The 25683-nt window shown below is 63.3% G+C and overlaps 1 protein-coding gene across 1 annotated transcript in view; it reads right to left on the reverse strand.

Moving 5' to 3' along the window:
- PACS2 (phosphofurin acidic cluster sorting protein 2) overlaps window positions 1–25683 on the reverse strand; it is a 62790-nt gene that overhangs the window by 11885 nt on the left and 25222 nt on the right. The window contains 8 exon segments of the mRNA XM_066342097.1: window positions 691–848; window positions 9826–9885; window positions 11344–11424; window positions 11671–11744; window positions 12611–12773; window positions 13791–13916; window positions 15024–15113; window positions 20410–20497. Of these exon segments, the coding sequence (XP_066198194.1) occupies window positions 691–848; window positions 9826–9885; window positions 11344–11424; window positions 11671–11744; window positions 12611–12773; window positions 13791–13916; window positions 15024–15113; window positions 20410–20497 (840 nt within the window).

The following is a 25683-nucleotide window of genomic DNA, read 5'->3' on the forward strand; positions in this document are numbered from 1 at the left end:
AGGGCTACTGAGGGCACAGCCACGCCCCTGGTGGAGACCCCACGGCAGAGCAGCGTCACCGGGACGCCCTCACCCTCCAGAACTGCGGCACGAGGGAGGACACGGGTTGCTGGGCAGTCTGCCGCCCCTTAGCTCCTCCACCGCTCTGAGGTCGACCTGTGTCCCTGAAAGCCAACGGCATGGGGTGACAGCTTCCGCACAATCCCGCCAGTTTGCAGGAACGGCTCAAAGGAGGGGTTGTCAGTAAGATCTGGCAAACCAAGACATCCAGGCCAAGCGTCCCGTCCCAACAGAGACATGTGGACGGTGGAGGGGACTCAGATTCAAAGGGACTTAGAAGATAGTTCAAACTAGAATGACGGCTGGATTCAGTGTCTGGTGACAAAGCCACGTGGAGATGTGGGAGCGTAGTCAGCAGGGTCGGGGGCTCTGAGACAGCCACACCCACCCAGAACTGTGCATCTCTCTTCCTGGTCCCCTCCTGGGACAGGCACCCTACCTGGGCCAGCCAGCGCCATGAAAAAACCAGACCCCCGGCCTACACCCCATGCGCCCACACCACGGCCTCATGAGGGAGCTTCCTGGGGTGCTGCTGCCCCAGGGACACCTGTTGGGGTCCGCACGTCCTGCCATCCCCTACCCGAGCCTGCAGGGTGTCCCCACCGCCATGCTCCCGTGGCCTCCACGCACCGGAGCTTGGGCTTGGGGGTGCTGAGAACACTGTCATCATCCTCCATGTCTGGGCCGCTGTCGCTGGGGTTCTCCATGTCCAGCGTGTCATACAGAAGGTCCAGGTCCTCCTCCACCTCGGGGACATGCTCCGCAGGGTCCTGCTCTGAGTCCAGGACCTACGGCAAAGTCAGAAAAGTGAGGGCTGGCCCACGCTTGGGAAGGGACTTCTGCAGGACAGTAGGGGTGAGGGCACTGAGCCACCACGGAATCTCCCTCCAGCACTTCCACCAGCCCAGTCGCGCCAGACACTGGGGTCCACCTCCCTCCCGGGGACCTGCACAAGGGGGCACGCTTCATTAGGTGGACTCCCCACACAGGGTGCGAGGCTGGGACAGCCGAGAGCCGCCGTGTGGCCACTAGCACAAACAGGACGCTCCTGAGGGAGTCCCCTGACCCGCTCCCAGTCCCCTCACTCCTCTGTCCCCCTGACCCGCTCCCAGTCCCCTCACTCCTCTGTCCCCCTGGTCCACTCCCAGTCCCCTCACTCCTCTGTCCCCCCTGGTCCACTCCCAGTCCCCTCACTCCTCTGTCTCCCCTGACCCACTCCCAGTCCCCTCACTCCTCTGTCCCCCCCCTGACCCGCTCCCAGTCCCCTCACTCCTCTGTCCCCCTGACCCGCTCCTAGTCCCCTCACTCCTCTGTCCCCCTGACCCGCTCCCAGTCCCCTCACTCCTCTGTCCCCCCTGGTCCACTCCCAGTCCCCTCACTCCTCTGTCCCCCCTGACCCACTCCCAGTCCCCTCACTCCTCTGTCCCCCCCCTGACCCGCTCCCAGTCCCCTCACTCCTCTGTCCCCCCCCTGACCCGCTCCCAGTCCCCTCACTCCTCTGTCCCCCTGACTTGCTCCCAGTCCCCTCACTCCTCTGTCCCCCCTGGTCCACTCCCAGTCCCCTCACTCCTCTGTCCCCCCTGGTCCACTCCCAGTCCCCTCACTCCTCTGTCCCCCCTGGTCCACTCCCAGTTCCCTCACTCCTCTGTCTCCCCTGACCCGCTCCCAGTCCCCTCACTCCTCTGTCCCCCCTGGTCCACTCCCAGTCCCCTCACTCCTCTGTCCCCCCTGGTCCACTCCCAGTCCCCTCACTCCTCTGTCCCCCCTGGTCCACTCCCAGTCCCCTCACTCCTCTGTCCCCCCTGGTCCACTCCCAGTCCCCTCACTCCTCTGTCCCCCTGACCCGCTCCCAGTCCCCTCACTCCTCTGTCCCCCTGACCCGCTCCCAGTCCCCTCACTCCTCTGTCCCCCCCCCGACCCACTCCCAGTCCCCTCACTCCTCTGTCCCCCCCCTGACCCACTCCCAGTTCCCTCACTCCTCTGTCCCCCCCCCTGACCCACTCCCAGTCCCCTCACTCCTCTGTCCCCCTGACCCGCTTCCAGTCCCCTCACTCCTCTGTCTCCCCTGACCCACTCCCAGTCCCCTCACTCCTCTGTCCCCCTGACTTGCTCCCAGTCCCCTCACTCCTCTGTCCCCCCCCCTGACCCACTCCCAGTCCCCTCACTCCTCTGTCCCCCCCCGACCCACTCCCAGTTCCCTCACTCCTCTGTCCCCCTGACCCGCTCCCAGTCCCCTCACTCCTCTGTCCCCCCCCCGACCCACTCCCAGTCCCCTCACTCCTCTGTCCCCCCCCTGACCCACTCCCAGTTCCCTCACTCCTCTGTCCCCCCCCCTGACCCACTCCCAGTCCCCTCACTCCTCTGTCTCCCTGACCCGCTCCCAGTCCCCTCACTCCTCTGTCCCCCTGACCCGCTTCCAGTCCCCTCACTCCTCTGTCCCCCCCCCTGACCCACTCCCAGTCCCCTCACTCCTCTGTCCCCCTGACTTGCTCCCAGTCCCCTCACTCCTCTGTCCCCCCCCCTGACCCGCTCCTAGTCCCCTCACTCCTCTGTCCCCCCCCTGACCCACTCCCAGTTCCCTCACTCCTCTGTCCCCCCCCTGACCCACTCCCAGTCCCCTCACTCCTCTGTCCCCCCTGGTCCACTCCCAGTCCCCTCACTCCTCTGTCCCCCCCTGGTCTGCTTCCAGTCCCCTCACTCCTCTGTCCCCCCCCCTGACCCACTCCCAGTCCCCTCACTCCTCTGTCCCCCCCCTGACCCACTCCCAGTCCCCTCACTCCTCTGTCCCCCCCCTGACCCGCTCCCAGTCCCCTCACTCCTCTGTCTCCCCTGACCCGCTCCCAGTCCCCTCACTCCTCTGTCCCCCCTGACCCACTCCCAGTTCCCTCACTCCTCTGTCTCCCCTGACCCGCTCCCAGTCCCCTCACTCCTCTGTCCCCCCTGGTCCACTCCCAGTCCCCTCACTCCTCTGTCCCCCCTGGTCCACTCCCAGTTCCCTCACTCCTCTGTCTCCCCTGACCCGCTCCCAGTCCCCTCACTCCTCTGTCCCCCCCCTGACCCGCTCCCAGTCCCCTCACTCCTCTGTCCCCCCCCGACCCACTCCCAGTTCCCTCACTCCTCTGTCCCCCTGACCCGCTCCCAGTCCCCTCACTCCTCTGTCCCCCCTGGTCCACTCCCAGTCCCCTCACTCCTCTGTCCCCCTGACCCGCTCCCAGTCCCCTCACTCCTCTGTCCCCCTGACCCGCTCCCAGTCCCCTCACTCCTCTGTCCCCCCTCCTGGTCCACTCCCAGTCCCCTCACTCCTCTGTCCCCCTGACCCGCTCCCAGTCCCCTCACTCCTCTGTCCCCCCCCCCGACCCGCTCCCAGTTCCCTCACTCCTCTGTCCCCCCTGACCCACTCCCAGTTCCCTCACTCCTCTGTCCCCCCTCCTGGTCCACTCCCAGTCCCCTCACTCCTCTGTCCCCCTGACCCGCTCCCAGTCCCCTCACTCCTCTGTCCCCCTGACCCGCTCCCAGTCCCCTCACTCCTCTGTCCCCCCTCCTGGTCCACTCCCAGTCCCCTCACTCCTCTGTCCCCCTGACCCGCTCCCAGTCCCCTCACTCCTCTGTCCCCCTGACCCGCTCCCAGTCCCCTCACTCCTCTGTCCCCCCTCCTGGTCCACTCCCAGTCCCCTCACTCCTCTGTCCCCCTGACCCGCTCCCAGTCCCCTCACTCCTCTGTCCCCCCCCCCGACCCGCTCCCAGTTCCCTCACTCCTCTGTCCCCCCTGACCCACTCCCAGTTCCCTCACTCCTCTGTCTCCCCTGACCCGCTCCCAGTCCCCTCACTCCTCTGTCCCCCCTGGTCCACTCCCAGTCCCCTCACTCCTCTGTCCCCCCTGGTCCACTCCCAGTCCCCTCACTCCTCTGTCCCCCTGACCCGCTCCCAGTCCCCTCACTCCTCTGTCCCCCTGACCCGCTCCCAGTCCCCTCACTCCTCTGTCCCCCCTGACCCGCTCCCAGTTCCCTCACTCCTCTGTCCCCGCCCCTGACCTGCTCCCAGTCCCCTCACTCCTCTGTCCCCCCCTGACCCGCTCCCAGTCCCCTCACTCCTCTGTCCCCCCCCCGACCCGCTCCCAGTCCCCTCACTCCTCTGTCCCCCCTCCTGACCCACTCCCAGTCCCCTCACTCCTCTGTCCCCCCTCCTGACCCGCTCCCAGTCCCCTCACTCCTCTGTCCCCCCCCCGACCCGCTCCCAGTCCCCTCACTCCTCTGTCCCCCCTCCTGACCCACTCCCAGTCCCCTCACTCCTCTGTGCCCCCCCTGACCCACTCCCAGTCCCCTCACTCCTCTGTCCCCCCCCCCGACCCACTCCCAGTCCCCTCACTCCTCTGTCCCCCTGACCCGCTTCCAGTCCCCTCACTCCTCTGTCCCCCCCCTGACCCACTCCCAGTCCCCTCACTCCTCTGTCCCCCTGACTTGCTCCCAGTCCCCTCACTCCTCTGTCCCCCCCCCCTGACCCGCTCCTAGTCCCCTCACTCCTCTGTCCCCCCTGACCCACTCCCAGTCCCCTCACTCCTCTGTCCCCCCCTGGTCTGCTTCCAGTCCCCTCATTCCTCTGTCCCCCCCCTGACCCACTCCCAGTCCCCTCACTCCTCTGTCCCCCCTGGTCCACTCCCAGTCCCCTCACTCCTCTGTCCCCCCCAGGTCTGCTTCCAGTCCCCTCACTCCTCTGTCCCCCCCTGGTCTGCTTCCAGTCCCCTCACTCCTCTGTCCCCCCCTGGTCTGCTTCCAGTCCCCTCACTCCTCTGTCCCCCCCCTGACCCACTCCCAGTCCCCTCACTCCTCTGTCTCCCCTGACCCACTCCCAGTTCCCTCACTCCTCTGTCTCCCCTGACCCACTCCCAGTTCCCTCACTCCTCTGTCTCCCCTGACCCACTCCCAGTCCCCTCACTCCTCTGTCCCCCCTGGTCCACTCCCAGTCCCCTCACTCCTCTGTCCCCCCCCTGACCCGCTCCCAGTTCCCTCACTCCTCTGTCTCCCCTGACCCGCTCCCAGTCCCCTCACTCCTCTGTCCCCCCCCCCTGACCCACTCCCTGTCCCCTCACTCCTCTGTCCCCCCCTGACCCACTCCCAGTTCCCTCACTCCTCTGTCCCCCCCCCTGACCCACTCCCAGTCCCCTCACTCCTCTGTCCCCCCCCCTGACCCACTCCCTGTCCCCTCACTCCTCTGTCCCCCCCCCTGACCCACTCCCAGTTCCCTCACTCCTCTGTCCCCCCCCCTGACCCACTCCCAGTCCCCTCACTCCTCTGTCCCCCCCCTGACCCACTCCCAGTTCCCTCACTCCTCTGTCCCCCCCCCTGACCCACTCCCAGTCCCCTCACTCCTCTGTCCCCCTGACCCGCTTCCAGTCCCCTCACTCCTCTGTCCCCCCCCCTGACCCACTCCCAGTCCCCTCACTCCTCTGTCCCCCTGACTTGCTCCCAGTCCCCTCACTCCTCTGTCCCCCCCCCTGACCCGCTCCCAGTCCCCTCACTCCTCTGTCTCCCTGACCCGCTCCCAGTCCCCTCACTCCTCTGTCCCCCTGACCCGCTTCCAGTCCCCTCACTCCTCTGTCCCCCCCCCTGACCCACTCCCAGTCCCCTCACTCCTCTGTCCCCCTGACTTGCTCCCAGTCCCCTCACTCCTCTGTCCCCCCCCCTGACCCGCTCCCAGTCCCCTCACTCCTCTGTCCCCCCTGACCCACTCCCAGTCCCCTCACTCCTCTGTCCCCCTGACTTGCTCCCAGTCCCCTCACTCCTCTGTCCCCCCCCTGACCCACTCCCAGTCCCCTCACTCCTCTGTCCCCCTGACCCGCTTCCAGTCCCCTCACTCCTCTGTCCCCCCCCCTGACCCACTCCCAGTCCCCTCACTCCTCTGTCCCCCTGACTTGCTCCCAGTCCCCTCACTCCTCTGTCCCCCCCCCTGACCCGCTCCTAGTCCCCTCACTCCTCTGTCCCCCTGGTCCACTCCCAGTCCCCTCACTCCTCTGTCCCCCCCTGGTCTGCTTCCAGTCCCCTCACTCCTCTGTCCCTCCCCCTGACCCACTCCCAGTCCCCTCACTCCTCTGTCTCCCCTGACCCGCTCCCAGTCCCCTCACTCCTCTGTCCCCCCTGACCCACTCCCAGTTCCCTCACTCCTCTGTCTCCCCTGACCCGCTCCCAGTCCCCTCACTCCTCTGTCCCCCCCCTGACCCGCTCCCAGTCCCCTCACTCCTCTGTCCCCCCCCTGACCCGCTCCCAGTTCCCTCACTCCTCTGTCTCCCCTGACCCGCTCCCAGTCCCCTCACTCCTCTGTCCCCCCTGGTCCACTCCCAGTCCCCTCACTCCTCTGTCCCCCCTGGTCCACTCCCAGTCCCCTCACTCCTCTGTCCCCCTGACCCGCTCCCAGTCCCCTCACTCCTCTGTCCCCCTGACCCGCTCCCAGTCCCCTCACTCCTCTGTCCCCCCTCCTGGTCCACTCCCAGTCCCCTCACTCCTCTGTCCCCCTGACCCGCTCCCAGTCCCCTCACTCCTCTGTCCCCCCCCCTGACCCACTCCCAGTTCCCTCACTCCTCTGTCTCCCCTGACCCGCTCCCAGTTCCCTCACTCCTCTGTCCCCCCTGACCCGCTCCCAGTTCCCTCACTCCTCTGTCTCCCCTGACCCGCTCCCAGTCCCCTCACTCCTCTGTCCCCCCTGGTCCACTCCCAGTCCCCTCACTCCTCTGTCCCCCCTGGTCCACTCCCAGTCCCCTCACTCCTCTGTCCCCCGACCCGCTCCCAGTCCCCTCACTCCTCTGTCCCCCTGACCCGCTCCCAGTCCCCTCACTCCTCTGTCCCCCCTGACCCGCTCCCAGTTCCCTCACTCCTCTGTCCCCGCCCCTGACCCGCTCCCAGTCCCCTCACTCCTCTGTCCCCCTGACCCACTCCCAGTCCCCTCACTCCTCTGTCCCCCCTGACCCGCTCCCAGTCCCCTCACTCCTCTGTCCCCCCCCTGACCCGCTCCCAGTCCCCTCACTCCTCTGTCCCCCCCCCTGACCCGCTCCCAGTCCCCTCACTCCTCTGTCCCCCCTGACCCACTCCCAGTCCCCTCACTCCTGTCCCCCTGACCCGCTTCCAGTCCCCTCACTCCTCTGTCCCCCCCCTGACCCGCTCCCAGTCCCCTCACTCCTCTGTCCCCCCCTGACCCGCTCCCAGTCCCCTCCCTCCTCTGTCCCCTTCTGACCCACTCCCAGTCCCCTCACTCCTGTCCCCCCTGACCCACTCCCAGTCCCCTCACTCCTCCGTCCCCCTGACCCGCTCCCAGTCCCCTCACTCCTCTGTCCCCCCTGGTCCACTCCCAGTCCCCTCACTCCTCTGTCCCCCTGACCCGCTCCCAGTCCCCTCACTTCTCTGTCCCCCCCCTGACCCGCTCCCAGTCCCCTCACTCTGTCCCCCCCTGACTTGCTCCCAGTCCCCTCACTCCTCTGTCCCCCCCTGACCCACTCCCAGTCCCCTCACTCCTCTGTCCCCCCCTGACCCGCTCCCAGTCCCCTCACTCCTCTGTCCCCCTGACCCGCTCCCAGTCCCCTCACTCCTCTGTCCCCCCTGACCCACTCCCAGTCCCCTCACTCCTCTGTCCCCCCCTGACCTGCTCCCAGTCCCCTCACTCCTCTGTCCCCCTGACCCGCTCCCAGTCCCCTCACTCCTCTGTCCCCCCCCTGGTCTGCTTCCAGTCCCCTCACTCCTCTGTCCCCCTCCTGACCCACTCCCAGTCCCCTCACTCCTCTGTCCCCCCCCTGACCCACTCCCAGTCCCCTCACTCCTCTGTCCCCCCACCCTGACCCGCTCCCAGTCCCCTCACTCCTCTGTCCCGTGTGTTTGGCCTTTCCCCAAAGGTCACAGATGTGGGGTCATGCAGCACACAGCCTAGCGCTGTGTCCTTCAGGGACATCCTGTGTGTCTGCCAACAGCAGAGGCCCTTCCGAGGACGGGCCACATGCCAGGAGACAGAGGATGGACGGACGCGGAATTCCAGTGTCCACTGGTACAAGCGATGCTGCTGTGACCGCTGGGGGGTCTTGGCGTGCTCCTAGCTCCACCCTCGCAGGCAAAACCCAGACACACGTTTAACTTCTGGAGGGGACGCCGGGCGGCATCCAGGGTGCCATCGTCCCACCTCCTCAGGCTGCGGCCGCCTGGTGTCTCCCTCACGGCCAGGGATGCCAGACATCTTTCTACGGACTTACAGCTGTTCGTGGATCTTCTCTGGAGAACGTCCAAGTCAGGTCTTTTGACAAACTGTGAACTGAGCCAGTAATTTTGTTAATGGGTGGCCTTTCTGAGTTGTCCGTTTACTCTATACATTCTGGATACAAGTCACAGATGTGTGCCTTGCAAAAATGTTCTCCTGTCTGATGAGATGATGTTGCGTTCTCTCGAGGGCATCTGGAGCGGTTTTCAACCTGGACGGGTACCACTCGCCTGAGGTTCGACCAACCCATGTTTTCTTTGGGGCGTTTTATAGTTTCAGCTCTTACATTGATCTTTGATCCGATCTGCATTGGTTTTTCTGCAGGTGTGGGGTAGGGACTGAACTTCATTCTTTAGCACGTGGGTGTCCGGTTGTTCCAACAATATTTGCTGAAACCACGCTGCTTTTCCCCACTGGGTGGCCTTAGCATCCTGTGGAAATCAAACCGCTCTGAACAGGACTCATTTCTGGACTCCTAACTCTGCTCCACGGACGCACAAACGGAGCCGACTGCTGCAGCCCTGCAGTCCATCGTGGGTCACAGAGCGAGTCCTCCGACACGGCTCTTCCCCGGGCTGCAGCCCTGCAGTCCATCGTGGGTCACAGAGTGAGTCCTCCGACACGGCTCTTCCCCGGGCTGCAGCCCTGCAGTCCATCGTGGGTCACAGAGTGAGTCCTCCGACACGGCTCTTCCCCGGGCTGCAGCCCTGCAGTCCATCGTGGGTCACAGAGCGAGTCCTCCAACACGGCTCTTCCCCGGGCTGCAGCCTTGCAGTCCATCGTGGGTCACAGAGTGAGTCCTCCGACACGGCTCTTCCCCGGGCTGCTGCCTTCAGTCCACTCACGTCATCCCCTGCGTCTCCACACAAGTTTTACGACAGCTGACTGACCTCTGCAGAAAGGCAGCTGGGCTGGGACAGGGTGCGGCTGAACTGCACGCGGCTGTGGGGGACGGAGCTGGACCTGGTCGAGCGCCACCACGGGGGCAGCTCTGCTCACCCCGAGCTATCATGACCGTGTGTGGTGACCACTCCTGGACACCTGGGGCTCAGACACTTACGCCCCACCTCTCTGGGGTGGGTCCTAAACCTGGGACTAATTTTCCTCTGACCAAATTAAATAAAAAAGGTATTTTTTTCCCAGTGTTAAAAGTTATTATGCAAACTCATCACAGAAATTTGGAGACGAGAATAAAAGCTAAAAGAAGAAATGGCCAGCACCTGGTATGTTGACAGCGGGGAGACTGTGGGGGGAGGGCTGTGTGTGGGGGGACATATGGCATCTGTACTTTCTGCTTGATTTCATGATGAACCTGAAACTGCTCCAAAAAAAGCGATTTATAAGAAAATACAGAATACAGCACTCCACACAGTTAAAATGAAAGAAACACAGCAGGTGGTCTCGCGGGCCCTCTGCCCGAGCCTGGAAGTGCCCTGGGGGGGCATCAGCACCAGCAGCTCCGCAGACACAGCACTGGGCAGAGAGGGTGGGGGAGGGCGCGGGGGGACGGTGGGCTGGGCTGCGCGGCGCACTCACCTCGTCCGACACCTTAAACCTGCGCAGCAGGGCCACGACTTTCTGCTTGAAGTTCTGTTGCTGCAAGACGACGGGACCGAGTCAGAACCACAGAGCCACGTCCCCGAGGAGGACCTGCGAGGCCAGCCTGGCCACCAGTGTGGCTTAAACCGGCTGCGGTATTTACCAACTCAAAAGTACTCTGGAAAGCTTGGCCCTGGCCGGTTGGCTCAGTGGTAGAGCGTCGGCCTGGCGTGCAGGGGTCCCGGGCTCGATTCCCGGCCAGGGCACACAGGAGAAGCGCCCATCTGCTTCTCCACCCCTCCCCCTCTCCTTCCTCTCTGTCTCTCTCTTCCCCTCCCACAGCTAAGGCTCCATTGGAGCAAAGATGGCCCGGGTGCTGGGGATGGCTCCTTGGCCTCTGCCCCAGGTGCTAGAGTGGCTCTGGTCACGGCAGAGCAACGCCCCGGAGGGGCAGAGCATCGCCCCCTGATGGGCAGAGCATCGCCCCTGGTGGGTGTGCCGGGTGGATCCCAGTCGGGCGCATGCAGGAGTCTGTCTGACTGTCTCTCCCAGTTTCCAGCTTCAGAATTAAAAAAAAAAAAAAAAGTACTCTGGAAAGTTTAATGACAACAAGCACGTTTCCACAAGCATTTAAACCACGCTGTGGTCACACTCAGAAACAGACCCAGGGAAGGGGGACCCGACTTGATGGTTCTTCCAGAGGGCTAGACCAAATGTGGCCGCCCACCCTTCCCAGGACACTGGCCCCTTCCCAAGGCACCGTCTCCCCTGGCTGGACTCAGGAGGGCAGGGGGTGGTGAGGGCTCAGCTCTGGCCACTCTCAGCCCCCTTGTGGGGGAGTCGACCCTAAAGAAGGGGACCCTCACACCCCGCGCTCCTCCTCCACAGCTGTGGGGGCAGCTGCCCCTGACACAGTGGGACCAGCCCTGGCCCGCCAGCACGTGAGAGGAGGCAGCTGTGGCTTCTGTCCACAGTTGTCACACCAGAGCTTCCAAGGCCAGCCACTGCCCTGCCAGGCGGGGGGGTGGGTGGGGGGCTGGGCAGGCTCACGGGGAACAGCTGTGAGCTCTTGCAGAAGCTCCAGGAACCAGTAGGGGACGTTTTTGTGACAGGCTGAGGCCCCTGCCTGCGGCTTCCTCCTAGAGAAGCCGAACAGCCCCGCCAAGCCCCCTGGGTCCCTGCTGGGCAGGCTGGACGTTAAACAGAAGCGGGACTGGCCTCACACAGGCCGGTCTGGGCATAAGTGGGGTGGGGACAGCTAATCTGGGGCAGTCGGTGATGCCCTACCTGACTCGTACCTGCCAGGGGTGCCCAAGCTAACTGCCTCTCCCCACCTTCCATCCCTTCTAGGGGAAGAGACGGCACCTCAGGAGAGGCCAGACATGTGCCCATGCAACCAGGATGGCCACTCCCTTCCTGACCCTGCCGAGGTCCACATGGCCGGCTGCCCTGGCTGGGTCCATCCCCCACCCCGCCCCCAGTTCCCCAATGTTAGTAAAACCAGATTCCACCGACCCTGGTCATGGACGTCGTTCTTACTATCGATCTCCGCTGCTTCTTGGGCTTCCCCACATCGAAGTCGTCCTCGTCCAGCTCCTGCCAAGACAGGCGCCTGAGGCCAGGGCCGCTGTGGGGGGGGGGCGGGGGGACGCCCTCCCTCCCTGCGCCGACAGGAGAAGCCGTCCCCCAGGTGCCCCTGAGCGCTGGCCCAGGCCCTCAGGGCCGGGCTCCTTCCCAGCCACCCAACCGGGTGCCACCCCCTGATGGCAGCTCCGGAGGGTCCTGGGCCCACCCACTGGGGGTCTTCACGGAGCTGGGGTCCCGCCACACGCAGCCAGCTACCTGCCCATGGGCGGCATCGTCGCTGGCCTCCTGCTCGGAGGAGAAGCTCTCATATTCCTCCTCAGAGTAGTTATCTGCGGAACGAGCACACGGAAGGGTCAGCGCCCCGGAATTCCGCCCGGTGTCCAGGCAATGAGGCCATAACCCAGTGACAGGTCCCTGCTGCAGAGGGTGTGGAGGAGACAGCCCCAGGCAGCAGGGAGGAGCCTACCGGCCCTGGCAGGGGTGGGGATGGGTGGCAGCCTTCTCTGCCATCAGGTCCCCCGCTCCACCCCAGAGCCCCTTCCTGCCCAGCACACCTGTCAGCCTGGATCTCTGCTTAGGTGGGCACCCCGCCTGTCCCTCACCCCCCGGGGACAACAACCCCCTGTGATGCTGGTCACAGGTCATGCCAGGACCTGTGCCAAGATCAGGGGTCCCCACACTTTTTACACAGAGGGCCAGTTCACTGTCCCTCAGACCGTTGAAGGGCCAGACTAGAAAAAAAACTATGAAAAAATCCCTATGCACACTGCACATATCTTATTTTAAAGTAAAAAAACAAAACGGGAACAAATACAATATTTACAATAAAGAAAAGTAAATTTAAATCAACAAACTGACCAGTATTTCAATGGGAACTATGGGCCTGCTTTTGGCTAATGAGATGGTCAATGTGCTCCTCTCACTGAGTACCAATGAAAGAGGTGCTCCTTGTGGAATTGCGTTGTGGGCCAGATAAATGACCTCAGGGGGCCGCAGTTTGGGGACCCCTGGCCTAGGTCCTAGAAGGCACCGTGGTCGACCCCATGACATCCTCTGGCTGACGAAGCTGCGGCTGTGGGGGGCAGGCCTGGGACACCACAAACCCTACTCCCCTCCCCCGAGTCTCAAACACAGGAGGAGGTGGCCAGGAGGCGTCAGAGTCCGAGAAGCAGACACCACCCACGGCTGCACTCACCCGTGGACTTGGCCTTGGGGCCGGCCTGCATGGCGCTGTCCTCGTGGTCGATGGGCTGGCTGGACAGGGAGAAGATCCAGATCTCGGCCACCTTGGCAGAGGCCTCCTTGACGCTGCTGCAGAGGCTCAGCACCTGGCCGCCCTCCGGGGGGCGCTGCATCACCTGCGGGGGCACATTCCAGACAGGACCATGGAGCAGGGGTGCAGCGGGTGGGAGCTGGGGGGGCTGGCCAGGAGAGAGCAGGCTGGCCAAGCTGACAAGGTCAGCAACAGGCTCAGCCACTAAGGGACTAGAGGTTGTCGGAGAGGAGGGTCCATTGCCCCGCTGTTCAGGGACCACACAGAAGCAATCTGCGTGAAGACAGCAGCTCCAGACATAACCACCGATCCCAGGACGTGGCCACATATATGTGAGGACCATGGATGCAGCTACCCCCCATGGCCCTGTTCAGTGCTACTCGACACCCTGCATACAGCCCTGCGATGGTGAAGGCCCTCGCTGCCCCCCCCGGGCCCTGTTCAGGGCTACTCGACACCTGCATACAGCCCTGCGATGGTGAAGGCCCTCGCTGCCCCCCCCGGGCCCTGTTCAGGGCTACTCGACACCTGCATACAGCCCTGCGATGGTGAAGGCTCCGAAGTGCAGAGCACACGCAGGCCCTCGCTGCCCCCCCGGGGCCCTGTTCAGTGCTACTCGACACCCTGCATACAGCCCTGCGATGGTGAAGGCTCCGAAGTGCAGAGCACACGCAGGCCCTCGCTGCCCCCCCGGGGCCCAGGCTGCAGCTCCTCATGGCCCCACGAGCCCAGCCTAGGGGCTGTCTCCACCTGCACCCCCGCATGACACCTGGATGCCCAGTCCTCCAGGGCAGGTGCTGCTGGGCAGTAGGTTCCATTTGGACGCACTACCCCATTCCCTCACCTCTCGGACCTCCCATCACACGACCCACCCGGAGCACATGCTGGCCGCCTGCGCAGCCCCTGGGCCACTGTGGCCGTCCTGCTGGATGCGGACGCCCCAGCAGGGACCACTGGGGGTGGGGCACTTGTGGGGAAGTGAATGTGACCTGTCCTGGGAAGGCACAGGTCCCACTCTCTCCAGGGCAAGAGTGACCCTGAACCAGGGGTCACAGCCCGGTGGAGCCCATGTGGGGGGCGCGGGGCCCCCCTGGAGCCTCACCTCCGCCATGTGGATGGTGCCCGCAGCCAGCGTCTTGTAGCCCAGGAAGGTCCGGTTCTTGTAGCGTTTCCTCCGCTGCAGCATGATCTGCAGCTTGTTGCCCTCTCTCTTCAGGAAGTGGGGGTACTGCAGGGGAGGGGCACACTGCTGTCCACGCCAGCCCAACCCGAGAGGTCAAAGGGTCACCCTGGAGGTCAGCGCTGGCTCATCATGGCCCCAGTGGACACTAAAAGCTACTACTGGCGGACACGTGGACTGCTGAGGGCGTTAGGTGTCTGTGACAGATTCCACACATGGGGGGACAGGCTGTCCCGGTCACTCGTGGGAGGGGAGCAGAGTTTGTGTGCAGGAAGTGAACGTGCACAAGACTCATTAACGTTCACAAATGAAAACCAGTCTCAAGAGTCGGGTGATGAGACTGCCCTGCAGCCTGACTGTGGTGGTGGTGATCACACACCTGCGCACACTTCTGAAAACTCGGGGAGCCGTATATTCAAAAGGATGAGTTGTACATTTTATAAGTTATACTCCAATAAGCCTGGACCCCTCCCAAGTCAGAGAATCAGCACAGAACCCAGACGTGCCGTCAGTGCCGTGACCAGAGGACCCGCCCCAGGGTGGAGCTGGGCCCCAGGGTGGAGCTGGGCCCCAGGGCGGAGCTGGGCGCCAGGTGGGAGTTGGCCTTGGGGACTCGGGGTCTCACGAGGCCACGGGGTCTCACGAGGCCACAGGGCATCTTACGCACTCACGATGACGAGGAAGGGGAGCTGTAATGGCATACGTGTGTGCCGCAGCGTGACTGTTTATAGCACGTGCGAAGCAAGAAGGGGTTGAGTCCGCCGGATGCAAGTGCCACGGATCTCTGCACAGCCCGGCAGAGAAACAGGCAGGACAACTGCCCTCTGGGCCAGTTCAGGGCTCGCTGGCACTCCGGACAGAGTCCAGGGGCGTTTCTGTTTTGTTCTGGGGTGTTCCGCTGTGAACTGAGCCACACTCACTGCCAGCACAGCCCGGAAACCAGAGGCCGGCCCTTCCACGACTGAGTTCCCACATCCTCCTCCTCCCCATCTCTTCCAGACACGAGACAAGGATGACCTTAACTACTTGGGAGGCTCGTTTCCAACCTCACCCCATTCTCCTCATCACGAGAACGAGATGAAAATCCCAACCTAATAAACTGAGGCACGCTTCCGGCCACTTCAGACAGAGGGTGCAGGGGAGGTGAGCGCCCACCTGCAGAGAGAAGGTCAGCGCCAGGTCGGTCTCCACTTGTCCACTGGGGGGCAGCACAATCTCGTGGGACCGCAGGATGCGCTTGGAGCCCTGGGAGAGAAGACAGCATCTCATTCAAAGGGGGGGTCTCACAGAGACTCCAGCTAGGCAAGGTCACGGCACCTTATCTTCAAACTCAGGACAGGGAGCACAGGCTGGGGACAGAGGACACAATCTCCCAAGGGCAGCACGGGGAGATTTGTCAAGAGCCTTACAAAGGTCCACATCCTCTGATCCCCCACTGCCCTGGAAATCTGAGAGGAGGGCAATGGGCCCGTCTACAGCACCACAGAGAAACAGCAGTGGCGAGGAGACCGGATGGGCCAGGAAGGGCGCACAAGACCCAGGCACTACTGAAAACGCAGGCGGGACAGGTGACCGCTCCACAAAGGTCCCCAAAGGAAGGAAACGTGGTGGCAGGGTCCCAGGGTGGGGACATTAGCACTAGTCTACAAGCACGCTGGGAAACGCACAGGTATGCACAAAAACAAATGTGTCAACGAGCCTCTGGGCCAGTGGGCCAGGCCATCGCTCTGTGGAAGCGGGCATGTGTGGGGACCGGGCTGCGGGCGTGTGCGGGACGAGGAAGCGGGCGTGTGTGTGGGGACGAGGAAGCGGGCGTGTGTGTGCGGGACGAGGAAGCGGGCATGTGTGGGGACCGGGCTGCGGGCGTGTGCGGGACGAGGAAGCGGGCGTGTGTGGGGACCAGGCTGCGGGCGCGTGTGGGGACCAGGCTGCGGGCATGTGCGGGACGAGGAAGCGGGCGTGTGTGTGGGGACGAGGAAGCGGGGGTGTGTGTGCGGGACGAGGAAGCGGGCGTGTGTGCGGGACGAGGAAGCGGGGGTGTGTGGGGGACGAGGAAGCGGGGGTGTGTGTGGGGACGAGGAAGCGGGGGTGTGTGTGGGGACGAGGAAGCGGGGGTGTGTGTGGGGACGAGGAAGCGGGGGTGTGTGCGGGGACGAGGAAGCGGGGGTGTGTGCGGGGACGAGGAAGCGGGGGTGTGTGCGGGGACGAGGAAGCGGGTGTGTGCGGGGACCAGGAAGCGGGGGTGTGTGTGGGGACGAGGAAGCGGGGGTGTGTGCGGGGACGAGGAAGCGGGGGTGTGTGCGGGGACGAGGAAGCGGGGGTGTGTGCGGGGACGAGGAAGCGGGGGTGTGTGTGGGGACGAGGAAGCGGGGGTGTGTGTGGGGACGAGGAAGCGGGGGTGTGTGTGGGGACCAGGAAGCGGGGGTGTGTGGGGACGAGGAAGCGGGCGTGTGTGCGGGGACGAGGAAGCGGGGGTGTGTGCGGGGACGAGGAAGCGGGGGTGTGTGCGGGGACGAGGAAGCGGGGGTGTGTGCGGGGACGAGGAAGCGGGGGGTGTGTGTGGGGACGAGGAAGCGGGGGTGTGTGTGCGGGGACGAGGAAGCGGGGGTGTGTGTGGGGACGAGGAAGCGGGGGTGTGTGTGGGGACGAGGAAGCGGGGGTGTGTGTGGGGACGAGGAAGCGGGGGTGTGTGTGGGGACGAGGAAGCGGGGGTGTGTGTGGGGACGAGGAAGCGGGGGTGTGTGCGGACGAGGAAGCGGGGGTGTGTGCGGGACGAGGAAGCGGGGGTGTGTGTGGGGACGAGGAAGCGGGGGTGTGTGTGGGGACGAGGAAGCGGGCGTGTGTGGGGACGAGGAAGCGGGGGTGTGTGTGGGGACGAGGAAGCGGGGGTGTGTGTGGGGACGAGGAAGCGGGCGTGTGTGTGGGGACGAGGAAGCGGGGGTGTGTGTGGGGACGAGGAAGCGGGTGTGTGTGGGACGAGGAAGCGGGTGTGTGTGGGACGAGGAAGCGGGTGTGTGTGGGGACGAGGAAGCAGGTGTGTGGGGACGAGGAAGCGGGGGTGTGTGTGGGGACGAGGAAGCGGGGGTGTGTATGGGGACGAGGAAGCGGGGGTGTGTGGGGACGAGGAAGCGGGGGTGTGTGTGGGGACGAGGAAGCGGGGGTGTGTGTGGGGACGAGGAAGCGGGCGTGTGTGCGGGACGAGGAAGCGGGGGTGTGTGCGGGACGAGGAAGCGGGGGTGTGTGTGCGGGACGAGGAAGCGGGGGTGTGTGTGGGGACGAGGAAGCGGGGGTGTGTGCGGGGACGAGGAAGCGGGGGTGTGTGTGGGGACGAGGAAGTGGGGGTGTGTGGGGACGAGGAAGCGGGGGTGTGTGTGGGGACGAGGAAGCGGGGGTGTGTGTGGGGACGAGGAAGCGGGGTGTGTGTGGGGACGAGGAAGCGGGGGTGTGTGTGGGGACCAGGAAGCGGGGGTGTGTGTGGGGACCAGGAAGCGGGGGTGTGTGTGGGGACGAGGAAGCGGGGGTGTGTGTGGGGACCAGGAAGCGGGGGTGTGTGTGGGGACGAGGAAGCGGGGGGGTGTGGGGACGAGGAAGCGGGGGTGTGTGGGGACGAGGAAGCGGGGGTGTGTGGGGACGAGGAAGCGGGGGTGGTGTGTGGGGACGAGGAAGCGGGGGTGTGTGTGGGGACGAGGAAGCGGGCGTGTGTGTGGGGACGAGGAAGCGGGGGTGTGTGTGGGGACGAGGAAGCGGGGGTGTGTGCGGGGACGAGGAAGCGGGGGTGTGTGTGGGGACGAGGAAGCGGGGGTGTGTGTGGGGACGAGGAAGCGGGCGTGTGTGCGGACGAGGAAGCGGGGGTGTGTGCGGGACGAGGAAGCGGGGGGTGTGTGGGGACGAGGAAGCGGGGGTGTGTGCGGGGACGAGGAAGCGGGGGTGTGTGCGGGGACGAGGAAGCGGGCGTGTGTGTGGGGACGAGGAAGCGGGGGTGTGTGTGGGGACGAGGAAGCGGGGGTGTGTGGGGACGAGGAAGCGGGCGTGTGTGCGGGACGAGGAAGCGGGGGTGTGTGCGGGACGAGGAAGCGGGGGTGTGTGTGCGGGACGAGGAAGCGGGGGCGTGCGGGGACGAGGAAGCGGGGGGGTGTGGGGACCAGGCTGCGGGTGTGCGGGGACGAGGAAGCGGGCGTGTGTGGGGACCGGGCTGCGGGCGTGTGCAGGGGCTGCAGGGGACAAGACAGCAGCAGGCAGGGCTGGCTGGGGCAGGGGTGACTCCTGAGGCCAGAGGAAGTGTGCGGGTCCAAGACAAGAGTGTGAGCCATGCAGACACGTGAGGCGACAGGAGTGACAAGGGTGGGTCTTGGGCACGGGTTTGGGGTCACTTGACAAGACTGTGCTCGGACTTCCTGCTGTTGGAGCCCAGCTGATGGCCAGCTGCGGCCCTTAGGACCAACATGGTGTCAGCATCGAGTCCAGAACAGAGCCACGGAGCTTGGCAGACATGCGGCTGGGTCCTGTCCCACCTGCCCCCCACTCCCACCCCCTGGGGGGGTCTGGGGCCCCCCCATGCCCTGACCCATTCCCCTTTGTCCCTAGTGGCTTCCCCAAATTTCTTGGACACCTGACCGCATACGAGTGTCGGCTCCTCAGAGGACCTGACCGGCTGCCCGGGGAAGGAGGGCCGCGCCGGGGCCCGGTGGGCGGTGGGCACAGGAGCAGACTCAGGCCCGCCCGTGAGGAACGCCAGCATGCTCGCCTCCTCTGGGAACTGACACACAGGCCTCAGCTCGGGCAAGGACCAAGGGGACAGGAGCAGCCAAGAACAGAAAGGAATGTGGTAGGTGGCCTGGCCACGGGCGGCCCAGCACTACCCAGCCCCTTGGGTGCAGCTGACCAGACAGGAGAGGGGTCCAAAGAGAGGCAGCCAGTCAATGGGGACCTCTGGGGGGGGGGGAGCTGAGAGGCAGGGCGCTCCCGGGGGCCTGGGGCCTGCTCCTGGAGGCTGAGTCTCAGGATGACAGGGTCTAGGGCCGGACCAGGGAGATGGACAGCTGGAGGAAGGGGGTCAGGAAACAGGGCCAGAGTGTGGGCAGGCCACTGGTGTCAGAGGTCAACAGCACCCAATTCAGAGGCCAGAGATGGGTCAACTCTCTCTCTCTCTGAAGGCCTGAGGAGACCGAGCCCTCCCTGCCCGGAGGCCAGGTCTGCTGTGGCCTCGCAGCACAGGCAGGGCCGGCTCCCCTGAGGCAGGGCACCTTCCCCGGGCCCCAGCACAGGCAGGGCACCTTCCTCAGGCCCCAGCACAGGCAGGGCACCTTCCTCGGGCCCCAGCACAGGCAGGGCACCTTCCTCAGGCCCCAGCACAGGCAGGGCACCTTCCCCAGGCCCCAGCACAGGCAGGGCACCTTCCCCAGGCCCCAGCACAGGCAGGGCACCTTCCTCAGGCCCCAGCACAGGCAGGGCACCTTCCTCGGGCCCCAGCACAGGCAGGGCACCTTCCTCAGGCCCCAGCACAGGCAGGGCACCTTCCCCAGGCCCCAGCACAGGCAGGGCACCTTCCTCAGGCCCCAGCACAGGCAGGGCACCTTCCTCGGGCCCCAGCACAGGCAGGGCACCTTCCTCGGGCCCCAGCACAGGCAGGGCACCTTCCTCAGGCCCCAGCACAGGCAGGGCACCTTCCTCAGGCCCCAGCACAGGCAGGGCACCTTCCCCAGGCCCCAGCACAGGCAGGGCACCTTCCTCAGGCCCCAGCACGCAAGGCTTGCTTTGATGTTGAGAACTTACAAGAGCACCTTGGTGAGGAAAAGGATTTCTTCAGATCTTTTCTTTTTTTCCTCAGATCTTTATATAAAAGAGTTAATACTTTGGGTGGTGGCAACTGACAGGAAAAGCAAGACAGACCTCACGGCTCCTTGCTCTGACCTGAGCTCAGTCTGGAGGTGAGCCTAGCAGGTGCAGGCGGGGTTTTGGTGATCCTGCGTCAGGAGCCACAGCTGACCCCGAGCACCCACGCAAGCTGCAAAGGGGCCTCAGCACCTGGCACTGAGGGCAAAGCAGGCCCTTGCCACACGTGGTGTGGAGCTGGCACTGGGGGAGATGGAGAGATGGACCTACACACGGCCCCACGCCTGTGGGGGGACGGCGACCGAAGGTACCAGCTGCACAGTCACGGCTGAGAGCCACCGCCCACCCTGGGGAGCGACTTGCTCAAGCCCAACAGGAACCGGTGAGCTGGAGGGGAGCACCAAGGCCCCAGAGGAAGAGGTGAGGGCAGCGGGCCCGGGCCTGGGCTGGGGGCTGGCAGGTGACAGCACGGGGCACAGGGAGGGCTGCCACACTTCTGCCCGGGGGATGCCCGTCTGCCCTCTCCTCTCAGGAGACAGGACCGTGCCCAGGAGGGTTCCAACCCCGCCACAGCACCGGGCCTATCTCCCAGGCTGACCGCCGGGCAGAGGCTCTGCTGGCCCTGGACACACGGCCCCGGCCATTGGCACAGCTCGCCCTTGCAGCTCCTGGGCATCGGGGCCCAGCACCGGGCCGAGGGAGACCTCACCTGCATCTTCACGGCAATCACCACCGAGATGAGCTCCTTCTCTAGCTCCCTGAAGACCACCAGCTTCTTCAAGGTCAGGCTGCATAACCTGCAAGGACACAGACTGCTCAGCGGTGACCATGTCCCCACCCCACGAGCCCCAGGAAGGTCTCCGCAGCAGCTGGACTACCCTCTGCCCTCTGGCACCATGGCAGACTGGCCGCCCAGTCTCCCAGGAGCCCCTTGCCCAGGCCCAGAAAGGCTGGGAGCCAACCTCAGAGTCACAGCACACGGCGGGTGCCCCTCAGCACCCCAGGCAGCCGGCCTGGCACCCCTCTCTGGAGGGTCCCGGAGGGCAGGCCTCCCTCTCCTAAAGGTGGCTGGGTGAGGTCAGTGGACAGGCAGGCAGAAGGGCGGTAGCCCAGTGAGGCCCCAGGGCCCAGGCCCCCAGCTATGAGGGCACCAGCCGCCCTGCCCGCAGGCCCCGCCCACCCACCACACACCCATACTCTGGTCTCTGTCTGTGACCAGAGCAGGAGGACATGATGGGCCCCAGGGAGACAAGGCGGAGGAGGAGACGGGTTGCAGGAGTTAGTGCCCCCCAGGACGGCCGCGGCCTGGGCCACAGAACAACGTGCGCACGTTTAAAGAACTGAGATCACATGAAGCATGTGGCTGTCTGACCGCACGTGGGAGCCCACTAGAAATCAGCACTAGGAGGGCAGCTGGGGAGGGGCCAGCGCGGCCAGAGAACGGAGGGCGCAGGCCGGGCGGGATGTCCGTGCGCAGCTCCGTGGGCACCAGAGAACGGAGGGCGCAGGCCGGGCGGGATGTCCGTGCGCAGCTCCGTGGGCACCAGAGAACGGAGGGCGCAGGCCGGGCGGGATGTCCGTGCGCAGCTCCGTGGGCACCAGAGAACGGAGGGCGCAGGCCGGGCGGGATGTCCGTGCGCAGCTCCGTGGGCACCAGAGAACGGAGGGCGCAGGCCGGGCGGGATGTCCGTGCGCAGCTCCGTGGGCACCAGAGGCGGAGCAGAGGGGGCCGCAGGGCTGAGCCTCACCCTGGAGAAGAGAGTTCTCAGCTCGGCACCGTCAGGCGCGAGGAAAAGAGCAAGTCAGGCCCAAAGTGACGACAGAAAACCAAGACAGAAAAATCACACCAAAAGCGGGTTTTTTGGGAAGATCAATAAAATTGGTAAAAAAAAAAAGAACACCTCCAGTCAAAAAGAGAAAAAAGGGAAAAGTGAAACAGAAGGGCTGTCACCATGGCAATGAGAGGCACCAGAGTGAGCACGGCTCACGAGGGATGACTTCGCAAGCACGTGGCTTTGAGATCTCGGGACAAAAACACACTGATTCCTGGACAGGCAAAGCATCCAAACTCACCAGGACGAAGAGACCATCTCAACAGCCCAATCCTTTATAGACATTACATTAACAGTTAAAAACTATCCAAAAGAGAAAATCCCAGGCGAATCTAACCAGATGGTAAAGGAAAAAATAACACCCCTCTCCATAAGATCGTCCAGGAAACAGAAGACCAAGAACTACTTTTCAACTCACCAGACGAGGGTGAGCAGTCACCCATCACCAGAAAAAAAAAGCACAAGAAAGAAGATCGATCCCTTCACGAGTGTAGGCTGGAACACCTTCACCCCCACACGGGCAAATGGTATTGGGCCACACACAGAACGCATGGTGAGGGACACAGCACCACCGAGCGGGGGACTAGTCTAGGGATGCAAGGCTGGCTCAACACTTGGAAATCAACCCATCTCCACACTAGTAGGTGAAACCAGGAAATCTCGACTGAGCCAGAGAAATCTTCTGACACAATTCACAGACATTTGTGATGAAGGCCCCCCCCATGAATTAAGAATGGAAGGGAACTCACTGACCCTGACAGAGCAGACCCGGCTGACACCATGCTGTCCCCAGGGACGGGGACAGGGCAGGCCTGCCCCGAGCAACGGGCAAGAAAAAGCAGACGCTTGGAAAGAAATAGCAGAGCTCTTCCTGATGACCGACAACCTGGGGTCTCTGTAGACTGTCCCCAAACAAGTGAGCTTTTTAGTAAGATCACAATGCAAGTCCCACACGTGGAAAGCAACCGTATTTCTGCAAACCAGCAACAAACAACTGCAAGTCAATTTTTAAAACTTTCCTTTATAATGACTCCAAACTACGAACACAAATAGTGTACCTACATCTAACAAAACCAATGCCGGATCTGGGCTGCAAACTCCCACGCTGCAGCGAGGATCGGGCCAACCTGCGGCTCCCCGGCCCAGCCCTGCAGACAGAACACACTCCCAGTGAACCACCCGGCCCAGCCCTGCAGACAGAACACACTCCCAGTGAGCCACCCGGCCCAACCCTGCAGACAGAACGCACTCCCAGTGAACCACCCGGCCCAGCCCTGCAGACAGAACACACTCCCAGTGAACCACCCGGCCCAACCCTGCAGACAGAACACACTCCCAGTGAACCACCCGGCCCAACCCTGCAGACAGAACACACTCCCAATGAACCACCCGGCCCAACCCTGCAGACAGAACACACTCCCAGTGAACCACCCGGCCCAACCCTGCAGACAGAACACACTCCCAATGAACCACCCGGCCCAACCCTGCAGACAGAACACACTCCCAATGAACCACCCGGCCCAGCCCTGCAGACAGAACACACTCCCAGTGAACCACCCGGCCCAACCCTGCAGACAGAACACACTCCCAGTGAACCACCCGGCCCAGCCCTGCAGACAGAACACACTCCCAGTGAACCACCCGGCCCAACCCTGCAGACAGAACACACTCCCAATGAACCACCCGGCCCAACCCTGCAGACAGAACGCACTCCCAGTGAACCACCCGGCCCAACCCTGCAGACAGAACGCACTCCCAATGAACCACCCGGCCCAGCCCTGCAGACAGAACACACTCCCAGTGAACCACCCGGCCCAGCCCTGCAGACAGAACACACTCCCAATGAACCACCCGGCCCAACCCTGCAGACAGAACGCACTCCCAATGAACCACCCGGCCCAGCCCTGCAGACAGAACACACTCCCAGTGAACCACCCGGCCCAGCCCTGCAGACAGAACACACTCCCAGTGAACCACCCGGCCCAACCCTGCAGACAGAACACACTCCCAGTGAACCACCCGGCCCAACCCTGCAGACAGAACACACTCCCAGTGAACCACCCGGCCCAACCCTGCAGACAGAACGCACTCCCAGTGAGCCACAGCGCGCCTTCTGCCGATTTTAAATGTTCTACGGAAAGGCAAAAGAACCAGAATAATAAAAATACTGAGAAACAGAGAACGGGGTAGGTGGGGGCCTCGCCCGCCGACAGGGAGACTTGCTGTGGACGCATGATCACAGCAGAGATGCCGACAAAGGTAACATGTACAGGCTAATGGCAGAGAGACACAGTCTGATAAGTTGGGCCTCACCAAAGCATAAAACTTTGCTATGAACACATTAAGAGAATGAAAGATAAGCTGAGGGTGGGAGAACATATTCGCAAATCACATATTTGACAAAGGGTTTTATCCAAAATGTATAAAGAACTGTCAAAGTTTAACAAAATTAAAATCAACAACTCGGTGGAGAACTGACAGGTGGCAGCCAGAGGGGAGGGGGCTGGGGGGCGAGGTGAAAAAGGTGAAGAGATTGAGAAGTACAGATTGGGCCCTGGCCGGTTGGTGCAGTGGTAGAGCATCGACTTGGCTTGTGGAAGTCCCAGGTTCAATTCCTGGTCAGGGCACACAGGAGAAGCGCCCACCTGCTTCTCCACCCTCCCCCTCTCACTTCTCTCTCTCTGCTCCTCCCCTCCTGCAGCCATGGCTCAATTGGAGAGGGTTGGCCCCAGGAGCTGAGGATGGCTCCACGGCCTCTGCCGCAGGTGCTAAGGAGAGCTTGGTTGCTGAGCAACACCCCCAATGGGCAGAGCATCACCTCCTGGTGGACTTGCTAGGTGGATCTCGGTCAGGGCGCATGCGGGAGTCTGTCTCTGCCTCCCCTACACTCACTAAAACTAAAATAACTACAACAAAAAAAGAGAAGTACAGATTGGTGATTACAGAACAGTCACAGGGATGTAAAGTACAGCCTAGGAAATACAGTCAGTAATACTATCATCACTACGTAAGGTGCCAGGCAGGTACCTGAAACACAGGGGGACACTTTGTAACGTACATGATTGTCTAACCACCAGGATGTACACCTGAAACTGATACAGAATGATACTGAATGTAAGCTGTCACTGAGAAAAGTTTTAAAATCAAATAAAATGGGCCAAAAATTTAAAGAGACACTTCACCAAAAAAGACACACAAATGGAAAACCATTACAAGAACCTATCTTCACAAGGTCAAGACCACGAGAGACCATGACACGGCTGAAACAAAATGAAAACCTCAACGCCGGGCTGGGAGGCACGATGCCGGGAGTGTGGCTGGCGGGCCTGTGTCCTGGCCCACTCCTGTACCACTGCGGTCTGTCGGATAGAGACCCACAGGTGGGGCAGGGATGGTGACAGCCCAGGACCCTGAGGGCGCTGGTTCAGGGCAGAGCTATCCAGTGTCCTGAGCCAGATCCTGGGGGTGACTGGGCTCAGATCAGAGCTGCAGACAAACGCCAACTCCTAGTGCATCACTTTAGTTGTTCACTGATTGCTTTCTCACACGTGCCTTGACCAAGGGCTTCCAACCAAACCAGTGACCCCTTGCTCAAGCCAGTGAGTGACCTCTGGGCTCAAGCCAGCAACCATGGGGTCATGTCTTTGATCCCATGGCTCAGGCTGGTGAGCCTGCGCTCAAGCCGGTGACCTAGGAGGGCTCTTTCCAGTGACCCCTGGTTTCTTTCAGAGCTGATGACGCTGGGTGGCAGAGCAGACATACACCCCCTGCCTGCCCTGTCTGTCTTCACTGTGCTCACAGCCACCGCACGGAGGGCCCAGCAGGCTGTCCCAATGACCATCGTGTCCACCCCCTCATACACAGGAACATGCTCCTGAAACCGCATGTAGCACTGATCCCTGTACATGCTACTTTCTCCCGTGCACGTCTCCATAGAGCTTAACGTGTAAGTCAGACACAGTGAGAAACGAACCACCACAAGGCAGAGGTTGTAACACTGTGATAAGGTCACGCGACTGCGGCCTGCCTCTCTGAGCGTCTTGCTGTGCGCGGTCTCTCCTGCAGCACCCCAGACGGCAGCGACCCTGGTCCTGCGCTTTGGAGACATTACGATGTGCAGTGAGGTCAGTGAGCCCTGCACTGCGGAACCG

Source organism: Saccopteryx leptura, chromosome 6, assembly GCF_036850995.1.
Source record: "Saccopteryx leptura isolate mSacLep1 chromosome 6, mSacLep1_pri_phased_curated, whole genome shotgun sequence".
Classification (NCBI taxonomy): domain Eukaryota; kingdom Metazoa; phylum Chordata; class Mammalia; order Chiroptera; family Emballonuridae; genus Saccopteryx; species Saccopteryx leptura.